This window comes from Montipora foliosa, unplaced genomic scaffold (genome assembly GCF_036669935.1).
Source record: "Montipora foliosa isolate CH-2021 unplaced genomic scaffold, ASM3666993v2 scaffold_458, whole genome shotgun sequence".
Taxonomy (NCBI): Eukaryota; Metazoa; Cnidaria; class Anthozoa; order Scleractinia; family Acroporidae; genus Montipora; species Montipora foliosa.
Genome location: NW_027179765.1, coordinates 569,448 through 582,500, shown reverse-complemented (window position 1 = coordinate 582,500; position 13,053 = coordinate 569,448). Strand labels below are relative to the sequence as shown.

Below are 13,053 nucleotides of genomic sequence, written 5' to 3'. Positions count from 1 at the left end.
TTAAGGAATTTGGTTATTTATTTCATATTACCTACTGGCCCATACATGTGTGCTATCATCCCTGATGGTAAGACACCGACTGGAATTTTAGGGCATGTATCTTCTTGTGCCCATTGTGTTCCATCAATGAATCCGTCACAGTTATTGAATAGAGCACCTTTCCTAAAAGTCGTGTCACAGTACATCTGAAGAGAAGCAGGGTGGAGCAACTGTGGATTCCATCTGGTGATGCGATGCACATGGGAATCGAAAATAAAGTCCACAACACAGTTACAAATCATACTGAGGACAGGACTGGCCTTCCAAAGCGCGGAATCAGGTCACTGTGGCGACAAGGATACGCCGTTCTCCTCGATACCATGCACAAACCCTCCATTCCGTCACACACTGTTCCCTGAGCACAGGTAAACTGGTCTGGAATCCGTAAGGCGGGGACAAGAAGTGGGAGGTCTGTCGTCGCGAATCAAAATTCTGCCCTGCGTTCCGTTTCATCCATTTCGTCCGTAAACTTCATAAGGGAGATCGAGATTTTTTGACTGGTAAACTTGCCAAAGCACTAGAAATTCATCGTCATCTATTTCGCCGTCCATAAAGCTGTCAAGGAACGCAATTTGCACTTCGCGAAAAGCAGCCATGATCTTTAGTGAACCTCCCATTTCCCGCCTATACCGTTCTATAGGTTCCTGTTTGCTTAACGACAAATAGATCATGTTCACGACGGGAACGTGGACCAAGCCCTCCTCGTTCAACGGACGTTCCCGTCCTCCTCTCCCGTCCTGGTGCTTAAGGTCTCTATTGTCTCTGTTCAAAGACGGCTTACGTAATCTTATCTCAAGTGCCTCCCTTATGTGGCGTTTGAATGTGTTATTCTCTGTGGCAAGAACTTTTGTTTTGCTGGAATCCACTGAATGACCCGTGAGCTTGCAATATTCATGAACAACTGACGAATTCCTAGAAAGAGGTTCCTTTACCCGAGTTTCTAATAACTGAGAAGTCTCGCCCACTCAATCTTTGTCACATTGTTCGCAATGGATGTAATAGACTGCTCCATACTTTTTAACGTTTTCTGTTTTATCCTTAACACGAATTCGAACTAGTTGGTAGGAATTGAAAGGTGTGTGGACAATTGTGACCTCGTGTGACTTAAATGCTCTTTGGAGGTGTTTCGAAGTGCCCTTAATGTATGGCACTGAAGTATATCTTCTCTTCTCGCTAACAGATTCTTCGGAAGCTCTCGAAACAGATCCAGTGTTCGGAATTGTTGGCGTCCAAGGCTTGCTTAACGTGTTGAATTTCCTTTACCTTGCCAACTTCTTCAGACACCAGGGTCTGAGCTCGAAGTAGCAGAGTGTGAATTATAGCTCTTTTATGTTGTAGGAGGTGGTTACAATGGAAATTCAGATATTGATCAGTATGAGTGGGTTTCCGGTATACAGTGATCTTCGTTGAGCCATCCTCGTTCACGTGAAGGCAGATGTTAAGAAATAAAATTCTGCCGCTCTTTTATTTCTCCAAAGTGAACTGGATGTGTAAACTGATGGAATTGAGATGATCGGAAAATGAGCTCACTGAGCATTTGTTATTTACGGTGGTTTAATATCGGTTTTTGTTGTAGTGAAGGTTCTCCCTTAAGTTCTACCCTGCTATTACTGCTTGTAAATGATTTCGATAATGGCAGACAACGACTATCACCTTATCCAAGAAAAGGTGTTTTTCTTTTTTTTACACTCTTTAGGTGACTCATCCATGCACGTAACAAACGTTGATCCAACGCCCCTTCCTATTCCTACATGTCTGCGCATGTTTGGAGGGAGATTTATGATGGCAATCAGCAGGATGATGATAACGATGATGATGATGATGAAATTGGCGGTGGTGGTGGTAGTCAAAAGAGTGATGATTGATGTACAAGGCGTGGTGGACAGCTATTTAACAATTATTCGCCGAAGGCGAAGTGATTATCGGTGAATATTCACCGAGACGAAGTCGAGGTGAATATTTATCGATAATCACTGAGCCTGAAGCGAATAATTGTTTTAGTGTAAATACACAGGTGATTATTTCAAAAAAAGAGAAAAAAAAAACATTTCAACGAGAAATCATCTTCACTTACGGTGGCAAGCTCAAGAGAGCGCGCGATTTTGTACAATCACCTGTGTATTTATAGTAAAACGAATTAGTACAATTTCTTAGGTGATTATTGAAAATGCTCTGCGCTGATTGGTTGCACTTGAAGTGATTATTACACGATAATTACCAAAGTGTGTGTTTTTTTTTTTTAATGGCCGCAAGCCGCTTTGCCGGGGTGACAGACGAATAAATTATTCTTTTGAAGAAAATTTCTTTATATATATATATATATATATATATATATATACATATATATATAATCACCTATGTAATTATACTAAAACAATTATTCACCGATATTCACATCGCCTTCGGCGATTAATTGTTAAACATTGTTTGCTTTGACTACCCCTGCTCCATCGTCTTCCAAATTGATAATGCAAGCACACTTGTCTGCACTTGTGTTTAAAATGTATAAATAAATATACTCACTCTTTCTTCCGTTATTTGACCGCCGTCTATATATTAAGGTCATAAGCAGAACGAAAAATGCAATCAGGACAACAGCACCAGATACTGAAGCATACAAGAGGACTTGGCTTTTCTCGTTATCTGAGCAGAGAAAGGAAAACGAAACTAGAATTTGCTACAACTTTTTTTTGTTTCTTTTGTTATGCTAAATTAATAGCGTTAACACTTTGTCAACTAGTAATAGTGCTGCCTTCCGATCAGGCTGGAGCCTTTTTTATTGGGCTTAAATCAATCGACATTATTTCACCATTCTCTCTCCTCTTCTCTTCTGGGTTCTTGGATCACAATTGAACCAAAGTTAGAAATTGCAGGACTTTTCTAACACTGAGCAAATGCCGAGAGCTGTGAGCATGTAATTTATTGAAAACGCTCCCCCACTGTTTCAAGTCGAACCATTTTATCATCGTACAACAAACCTGTATTACTAGGCTTGCTAGCTGCTGCTAAAAGACGTGGTACTGTTCCCGCTTCAGTATGTGGTTCTGTGTATTGTTTTGCAGGCGGTTCTATTAAAAGAAAAAGCAAAATCGTTTTCTTCTATTGATCTTGCTCCATGATCCTTCCTGCTTTCGACAACAAACAAGAAAACAAACAAACAACTACAAAAACAAAACAAAAAAACAATAAAAAGAAGCGTTGTTAAAGCCATAGTACATTTTCAATTTACTCCGGTTCTCAAGCTACTTGAGGATATAAAATAATAACAGTAAAATAATAATAATAATAATAATAATAATAATAATAATAATAATAATTAATTGATCAACAATTACAGGGAACGTACAATAAATGCAAAGACGATTACAATAATATCGAAAAACGAAAGATACAAAAAAAAACTTGGTCATTTAAACCCATATAATTAATGACAAAATTAATGAAAAATATGAAAAAATAGAATAGGATGACTAATCTACATTACTCAATATTTGCTAAAAAAACGTTCAAATTAAAGACATGTAACGTGTCTCTGTTATAGCTAAACGAGGTTCTTGACTCTCTAACTCATAACAATAACAATATCAATAATAATAATGATAATGATAATAATAACAATAATAATAATAATAATAACAATAATAATAATAATAATAATAATAATCCTAAAAGCGGAGCTCCCTGATTATTTATTCTTGTTGCCTTCAGGGTTAGTGAAAATAAAAGGTTCTCTAAAGCTCTAAACAAATTTAGCACTCAGTTTTAAGTTTATATCCTTCCAATGCTTGACTTGAAACACTGCGTAGCCACAAGTGTGGACCACAGCTAACATGATATTTCAAACTGGATTGAAACCAGCAAAAATGTAGAAAGAAAACATTTTCCAAACCGTTTTTTATCTGAACACGAAAAGTGTTGACTGTTAAGAGCTATAGTTGACGAAGTACGGCCGTGTAGCCGCGTAAAGACAAAGAAAGCACACGAAAAATGAAGCAAAAAAAAAAAAAACAGCTGCTCTCAATGAGCTCTTAAGTTGAGACGGCAACATTGTCACGTGGTACTAGTCAGCGGAGACCTTGATTTCACAATTGACCATAAAATGGATGTCCACTATCAAAGATGTATGCTGTACACTAGCGTGATACAGGTCACATTGGTATACATGGCGGAGCGGACGTACGGACGTACGGACGGTCGATGGTAGTTAAGCAAATACGGTAACTCATCGATACATGACGTCATCGACCGTCCGTACGGACGTACGCACGTTCACTTATCCATGTATGCTAATGTGACCAATATCATGCTAGTTTTACAGTATACATCTTTGATTGGGCACCCATGTTTTGATCAATTGACACGTGTCAAAACAAGGTTATCTGCTGACTACTATCACGTGACCATATGACGGGCTCAAGCTTAGACCTCACCGAAGTTAGCTGGGTTTTTTTTTTAAGTTGACCGCTGACCAGGTACTGATTTTCGATTGGATTGTAGACTCCACCCAAATTAACTCACCTAAATATTAGCGAGGCCTCATTTTTCGCGCGATTTCTGTGGCTCGACGCGGCTACATGGCCATACTACGTCAGCTATAGTTCTTACACAGTGAACGCTTTTCGTGTTCAGCTGGGAAGCGGTTTGGAAAATGTTTTCTTTTTGCATTTTTGCTGGTTTCAATCCAGTTTGACATATCATGATTAAAGTGGTCAACACTGGCAGCCTCACAGTTGTCCAAGTCAAGCAGAGTGTTTATTTTTAATTTTCTTAGAGGTGCTTATTTTTCTGTATTGCATTTTTTGGCATAACTTTAGAAGCTCTGATAGGGTTACATGATGCCTGGAGGACCTTTGACTAGAACAGAAACGAAAGGAGAGCGAAAGAGAACGACAACGACAAAATAGAATACCAGTAATAGCTCATACTTAGGGGAAGAAGTTGCTCCACAAATTCTTTCCTTGGGCACTAAACCGTTTGTTTGTTGTTTTTTTTTGTCAAAATGTGTTTTAATCGGTTTTTCCTTTGTTTAGGAAAGATTATCGAATTCTTACTGTCTGCTGTAATTAAATAGTAATTATCTGTACTCTTGACAAGAAAATTTTGCCCTTATGTTATAAACACACAATCGCAATGAGTTCTCTTTAGGGTTAGGGGGAAGTTTTACCGGCTTGTGTTTTCAAAAACTTGTGTAAAGCACCTAATCGTTATTTAAGTGTAAGAGCGGCTCTTGTTTGAAGTTCGTCCTTTCTTGGTCGTATTGCCGTATTTTTCCTCGGCTCTTTAAAGTCATGCGGTTCGAACTCATTTTCGAAAGTAAACTTCACTCGAAAAACCGATATCGTACTCATCGCTTCGTGATTCATGCGATATCGGATTTTAGCTTAAAATCTAACGTGGAATGCACTAGATATAACATGAATAATTAAGGATGAAGGCGAGAACAGAATAAAAACACCCAACCACGAAACAAAACAGAAAAAACCAAAGTCAAGCATCTTAATTTATCCCTTTCATACTAATTAGTTTCTTTTCTTAGCCTAAACAGTTTGTTTTTTTCTGTTTTGTTTCTTGGTTGGGTGTTTTTATTCTGTTCTCGCCTTCATCCTTAATTATTTATGTTATATCTCACTTTGTTACACTATTTATTGCTCAACTTTAGTTTATTTCTCATTTGTCAACTGACGATGGATGATGTTTCATCCGAAACATGTATTGATTAAATATGAATTTCAAAAACATCGTATGGATCATCAAAGCGATATCTTACTTCGTGCTGCTAAGAAGTTTTGTTATTATTATTATTATTATTATTATTATTATTATTATTATTGTTATGTATAATTGAGCACAGAGTTTTTTTCCTGGAGAAAAATATCCAGTAAAGTCTCATCGCGAGACCTCAGACTTCCAGCACTTTTCTGAGGATATGTGCCGATCCGAGGAAAGCCGACTTTTGCATAGTTCTTGTTCTGTCCTTAATTCTTAGTTGCTCCAAGTGGCCTGCCAGCTTCTTTGACACTGAACCCAATGCACCTACTACCACTGGCAACACTCTTGTCCTTGATTCCCAGATCTCTCTTGCCAGGTCTTGGTACTTTTTATACTTTTCAGTTCCTTTTTGCCGTACGTTGCTATCTCCGGGAACAGCTATGTCCACAATGATTGTTTCCTTTGCCTTCTTTTTCTGAATTACAATGTCTGGCCTCCTGTGATGGATTTCACGGTCTGTTTGGATGGTAAAGTCCCATAACAGTTTTACTTCCTCATTCTGTTCTATGCTTTTCGGTGAATGCTCATACCAATTCTCACTGCACTCAACTCCATATTCCTTGCACAACTCCCAATGTATGACCCGCCCAACAACATCATGTCTCTTTTTATATCCTTTTTATTCTGTCTGCGCAAGCTTGGGGCAACTACACAAAATATGCTGCACAGTTTCATCGTGACTACCACACATTCTGCATTTGAATGACACATTTTGGTTTTCGATTCTGGCTTTTACGGCGTTTGTTCTTAGTGCCTGGTCTTGCGCGGCAAAAATAAGCCCTTCTGTCTCCTTCTTCAGTTCGCTAGTTCTTATCCAATTCCAGGAAGCACAAGATAGGTCCTCTGTATCTCTCTTGAACTGCCCTTGCAGCTGCTTTCCAAACCAGTCCTCAATTCCTTTCCTTATACTCCTTTGGTGTTTTTATTTCATCGACATTCTTCCTCTCCCATGCAGCTTTCAGCAAACGTTCTTGGCTCTGGCTGATTTAGACATTGATATTTCTTTCTTCAGTATTTATGGCGTCCTCAACACTAATTAGTCCAGGCCCTCCTTCTCTTCTTGGTAAGTACAGACGGCTTACGTTGGACCTGGGATGAGGAGCGGCATAAATGGTTAATAGTTTCCGGGTCTTACGATCCAATTCAGCAAGCTCACTCTTTCTCCACTTTACAATCTCCCCACTGTACCGTAGTCGAGATACAGCCCAGCTGTTAATAGCCATTATAACATTACCAGCATTTAGCTTTGAGGACAAAGTTTTCTTCACCCTCCTAATATACTCTTTCTTCATACTTCTCTTCACTAGCTTCGTCATGCATAATGTCATGGGCCTCCAACATCCCCAGATATTTATAACCTTCAACATCATCTCCAATACTTCGGATAATTATTCCATCAGGCATTCTTATGCCCTCTGACTTATCCAGCTTGCCTCTTTTCATTACCATCATTGCGCACTTCTCGATTCCAAAATCCATACCAATGTCACTGCTGAACACCTGGACAGTATGTACAAGTGAGTTTATTTCCTTCTCATTTCTTCCATATAATTTCAAGTCGTCCATAATCAGAAGATGGCCGGGAGCCTTCCAGTTTGAGATCTTCCTTACAATTGCTCGTAGCTTTTCAATATCAATGGTCAGATCATCTTGTTTTTTTTTTTTACCTGGGTCTTCCCCTTTAGGTCATTTAATCTAACAGCATCTCTTCTGTGTTCCACTGACCGGTCCCAAATATTTCTCCAAAACTCTCTGGCTTCATTAGCATCAGGGGACGGTTGGTCACTTCCCTGTGGGTCATCAAGTTCTTTTTAAAACTGCCTCTGGTTAACCTCAAATAACCGGTTCTGCTGCTAATGCAAAATTCGATCATTGTATCGCTTGATTTTATGACCTTTTGCGCTGATACGCTGTTTCAGTTCTTCAATCACAACTGCAACCCCCTTGGTTTCTATTTTGTACTTTCTCCACAACTGATTCCTGATTCTCGGCCTACTGCACTCATTTCTACAGACTTGCTCTAGTCGGCTGAGGTCTTTTCGCAGCTGATCCACCTGTCCTTGTAGCCGTCTTTTCCACCATGGTTCTTTGGTTGCTTTCTTCTTTCCAGGTTTGATACCCAGTCTTTCAGTCACTGCTACAGCAGTGGCATACAGTAACCTGTTGGTTTCTGAGATGTCTTTAGTTTGTATTTGGGCAGCTACTTCTTCTACAACCTGGAGCTCCTCTCTTATCGTTCGCTTTGCAATTTCCTTCAAAGCTGGTACTTTGTCTTGGTCTTGACTCAGTCTGATTTCATTCAGTCTTTTCCAAATCACCCGTTGGTCTTCAGGAATTTGCCGAGGTGCTTCATCACACAGTTCACCCCATACCTGGGCTTCTTCCGCAGTCTGTGAGTCCATCTCCTTTGCATTCTTGACAGGTAATTCATGCTCGTTACCAGTGTTAGCTTCCTCTACAACAGTTGTCCCACACAATGCTTGTTCCTCTTGATCTCTTCTAACTCAACAGTTGTGAACCATTTACTTTTCAAGATAGTACGGGCCTGTTCTGCAAGTCTCTGTTAGGGCACTTTTACCATTCCTTTCTCATCCCACAACCTAAGCATTCTCTGGCGGTACCCTCTTTTCTCCGGGATGCTCTTAAAATAGCATTCCATCAACGCCCTGTTCTCCTCGACTCACCATTTCCTCCTTCCCTTTCTCGGTCCATTCTCTTAAGCAGCAGTTGCAGGATAACGACCGGGTGCTGGCTGCTGTCCCCCAGCAACCCTGTCGGGCGAAGCACCTTCGTCAAAGATTCCAGTCCTATTTACGCCGTTACTCATATTTGAAGCAAACATACTTATCACCACATAGGTAAGAGATGGCATAATTCTTATTCTTATTATTATTTTTATTATTATTATCATTATCATTATTATTATTATTATTATTATTATTATTATTATTTTTATCATTATTATTATTATTATTAGGAATAAATGTGTTGATTGAACTTAGCCGACAATAAATTTTGGTGTTCCAGGAGTGTTCTTTCCATGTTTGTTGTAACACATATGCCAGACAGTAAGGTTCTTGGCGGGTAGCTGGGCGTCTCTGCAGGGTTTAAAACCTCTTGGCTGGCCATGAATTGGTCACTGTAACATTTCACTCGAGATGGGCTCATCTCGTACGGTGAGCCCAAAAGAAGGAATTTTTGCTCGTTTGATGAAATATGGTTAACGACGTGCATGAAAGGGCAAATTCTTTTAATTTTTAATACTGTCTTGTAGCTCTGGTACAGTCTCGCTAAAACTCGTTTTCAGAAAAGTTGAGAAAAACAAAAACTGTTCAAGCAAAGGCTAAACTAGAATCCGAAGTGAAACCGGGACCAAGGGCCGTTGAAAAGAGTGCAAATCACTCGCCTTTGGTTCTTGAAATGACAAGCTTTTTATTTCATCAGGAAACCGATAGCTCGAATAGCCGGTCTAGTGTTCAAAAAGAAAATCATATTGAGAGCCGTTGTGGATATCAATTATTGCATTGCCTCATTTTTGAAAGAGATATAATTTCAAATTAATATTCTTCAGCAATTAACATTTATTCACCGAGGTGAAAGTGAAGTGATGGAATAATTGGGTATAAAAATCTTCACAGTAGTGTTAGGCCTCACTCGGACTTGGAATCATTACTGATTGTTTTAATGTATACCACGCAAGTTGAATAATTTGCTCCAAGATCACCGTAGAGAAACGGGAAGCCATTTTGTTTTTCTCTGTTTGCTCAGAGGTGAATAGCAAGTATTCATCTCCGAGCTAGCCAATGAGAATGCACGGAAAACACCATTCACTTGTGCATGGTTTTTAATGAAAAATAATATTCCATATAGTAAGGCCCAAAACTAGAAGTAACTTTAGGGATTACAGTCTGTTATAGTGTTGTCAGTGAACTTTTTTGACTTACCTTTTTCGCGGTGCACGTTGAATGTCAATGCGTCCCATCCTATTCTGTTCTTCGCAGTGCACACAAAGCGAGCAAATTCTTCTTCACCTGCATGATGCAGAGTCAAAATACTCGAATTCCCTGAACTAATAAAACCAGAGCTGATAATGTCGGAGTTCTTGTGCCAAACAAACTGTGGTTTAGGATTTCCATCTGCCTCACACCAAAGTCTTATCTTCGTTCCCTTATTCACAGTTAAGGAGACAGTCTTGGGTGACGCAAGTATGTTGGGTGCATCTGGAAAAGATGACATTCAACGTTATTTACTCTTTGTTAAATGATGATGGTTTAATACCGAAACTTAATTTGGGTGGAGAATTAATGATCAGGCGAAATTCTAGACTTGCCATAAGTCGACCTCACGATAATCCCAGGAGAAAATGCTTCGGCGAGCGAATCGTGATTTTTCGTACGCGAAGTGGATGAGCGAGCGACGAAGTCGCGAGAGGTCGACTTGTCTCGCTTGCAAGGTTTTCATTTGCGGCTCGCGCCAAAAAGGGGATGACGTCATTCGCAAGAAGTGAACTTGATGGCGCAATCCGACGAAAACAGTCGAACATGTTCCAAAGAGGAAATTTGTTCACTTTGTGCTAAAGGTATCAGAAACAAAGATGAAGTAAAACGAAAGCTTATTTCAATCTCGAGTCGCCGCTTGGAAAGGAGATCTCCAGTGGTATTTTTTGGACCAACACTTGTAGCGTGATTTGTGCTGATAGAAACGAAAGACTAATTCGAAAGATTAACAAGTAAGGGAAAGCTTCGAATCGTCAAGAAAGTAAATTGATTTCACTCATGAAAGATCAGGTAGGCTTCAGGTGTAGGAGACGTACTAGACCGGAATTAAAAGATACATCTTAGTGAAACTTAAAGCTTACCATTCAGCGATGCAATGATTCTCGTCGATGAATACACATGCATTTTAAATTTTTTTGTTCCATTCGACGAAAAATGTGTCGATAGTCGTTGAGAATCGCCTCGGGACTTCCAAACACCAGTTTATACTTAAGATTTTAAATGTGTTGTCTTTTACATAGCGACCGGCTAGAGACCAAATCTTTCAGGAGTGAAATCAGTGGAAGAATTACGAGGACGATAGCATTGCCACCCGCTCCAAGTAAACGACCAAAAGCGTACGGGACCAGTTCAAAGGTCAGACTTTTTCCAGCTCCGGTTGGAGAAGACACAAACAGATCTATGCAAGAGAGATATTCTTGAATTATTTTCTTCTGATGGTCGCGTAATTGGAAATATCCGGTGGCCTTAGTAGCATGTTTGAAACTCACGCTTCACAGCGTGTGGCAAATTTTGATTGACAACTCTTTCCCCTGGGGTCCACGAGGACTACTCTCATTGGCCTAGCTCAGCGACCCGTTTTTGGGTCGCTAAATTGGCGCCAATCAAGTATGAAAAGTCCTTCGTTCCGCGCGTATCTAGACGAAGGACTTTTCGAAAGTCTAGCGAAATTCTTACTTGCTAAACTTAGGAGGTAGCGTTGGCGCAGTGGAGAGAACACGCGCCTCACCTCCCACCAATGAGGCCCGGATTCGATTTCCCGACTTGGCATCGTAGTGGGTCGAGTTTGTTTGTTCTCTACTTTGCTTCGAGAGATTTTTCTCCCAGTACTCTGGTCAGTTTCCCTTCTTCTCAAAAAAACAATCAATTTGAATTAAATTGATGTGATTTCTATGTTCAGTTTCCCCAATCACACACTGTAGTTCCCTAGCGATATAGAAGTCTTAAATGAAGTTCATACTATTACAACTATCGATCTCTTTCGCAAACGCTTAAATTTCGCTGTTATGGCCAACTCTCAATTCGGCTTCGTCATTTTGAGTAAGTGGAAATTGAAAAAAAAGATGACTCTTCCGCTCGAAATTAAGAATGGAATCTAATTGAATTCTTGAAAACAAAAAAAGGACAGAGAAGCTATGAAGAGCCACAGCTACGAAAATTTTGACTCCCCTCACTTAGGCCCAAGGAGTTTTTTCTCTACCATGAAAGGTCTTTAAAGAAACCAACATTTCGCCAAGTGGCATTTTTGGGATTACACTCTTTTCAGTTTCATTTTATAATAATCTAATTTATGATAATATCGAGGCTGAAATTTGCGAAATTTTAAGATTATTTTAAGAATAAACCAGAGCCTGAGATTGGAAATGAATATAATTTTGTGTGGTGCAAATTTGTAATTACAATACAATTCAATGTTTTTAACTAAACAGTATAAAATTCTTTCTTTTTCCAAAGAGTAAAGGATTGTTTCTTTTAAAGCCAAATCGGCCGAGTGTCGTTAGACACGACGACATCAAAAGCGACGGAGCATGTGCGCAATGTAACACGATACAGATCCAGACACCAAACTATTGTAATTGATACCCCAAGTATATTCTAAACTCGAAATGTCATACGCTGTAATCTAAGAATATACACAAGAGTATTCTTAGCTTAAAATCGGCAAACAAATAAAAATATTCAAGCTTGGCAGGAAAGACAATATTCTTATTAAAAAAAAAAGAGTGTAGGTATTTTATTGGGTATTTCATTGGGATCTTGCATCGATTCTTTGTTTGATAGTTCATTCTTATTCATTATTATTATTTTTTTAATGAATTGCAAAGAAAACTGAACCGAAGCATCAGTGTTAAATGCTTTGGAAAGTAAGCTGTCCTATTCTCGAAATTAAAAGGCTAAAGAAAATGAAAGGCTGAACGAATTCAAGAAACACAGAGACCGTCCTTGGCATCTCCAACCCAGCTGGGGAACAGTCACCTTAATTTGCCTTGAATTTATGTTTCACCCAATTGTAGGTTTGGGTAAGTAATGACACGATGAAATTTGACGCTGATCACGTCGTTTCATTTTGATGAAAAAAACCTAAGTCAAGGTAAATCGTAATTTGCGCGTTTTATCGGTAACTATGTTGAGGAGGTGGTTTATGTGGCCCAGTGATTAGCGTGCTTGTCTTGAGATCCGGAGATCCCAGGTTCAAGACCCGGACCACTGGTTGAATTTGATGTTCAACCAACTTCTGGGCTGCACTTGAAAATAGCCAACTGGTTTGCCTCCGGCAAACTGGGATGATATCTCAAAACGTTCTTGTTCTGTTCTGTTGTTTCATTGATTTCGTTTCATTGCCAGTGAAACGCTGCTGAAAAGCCCCTGTGGGGAATGGTCGATAGGTATGTTGAAGGAAGAAAACCACCACGCAGGCAAAAAGCCTCGTTGTGAACTATGGAAAACACCTTCAACTTGATACTATGTT

The 13,053-nt window shown here is 39.5% G+C and overlaps 1 protein-coding gene across 3 annotated transcripts in view; it reads right to left on the bottom strand.

Moving 5' to 3' along the window:
• Positions 1-11,243, bottom strand: part of LOC137989394 (proto-oncogene tyrosine-protein kinase receptor Ret-like) — a 39,782-nt gene extending 28,539 nt beyond the window's left edge. For all 3 annotated transcript variants that reach the window (XM_068835224.1, XM_068835223.1, XM_068835222.1), the window contains exons 1-4: positions 10,667-11,243; positions 9,753-10,028; positions 3,018-3,107; positions 2,563-2,682 (exon numbers count right to left, since the gene is read on the bottom strand). In XM_068835224.1, coding sequence (XP_068691325.1) covers positions 2,563-2,682; positions 3,018-3,107; positions 9,753-10,028; positions 10,667-10,709 — 529 coding nt within the window. In that variant the 5' untranslated portion in view covers positions 10,710-11,243. The remainder of the gene's footprint in view (positions 1-2,562; positions 2,683-3,017; positions 3,108-9,752; positions 10,029-10,666) is intronic.
• Between the last annotated feature and the right edge of the window lie 1,810 nt (positions 11,244-13,053).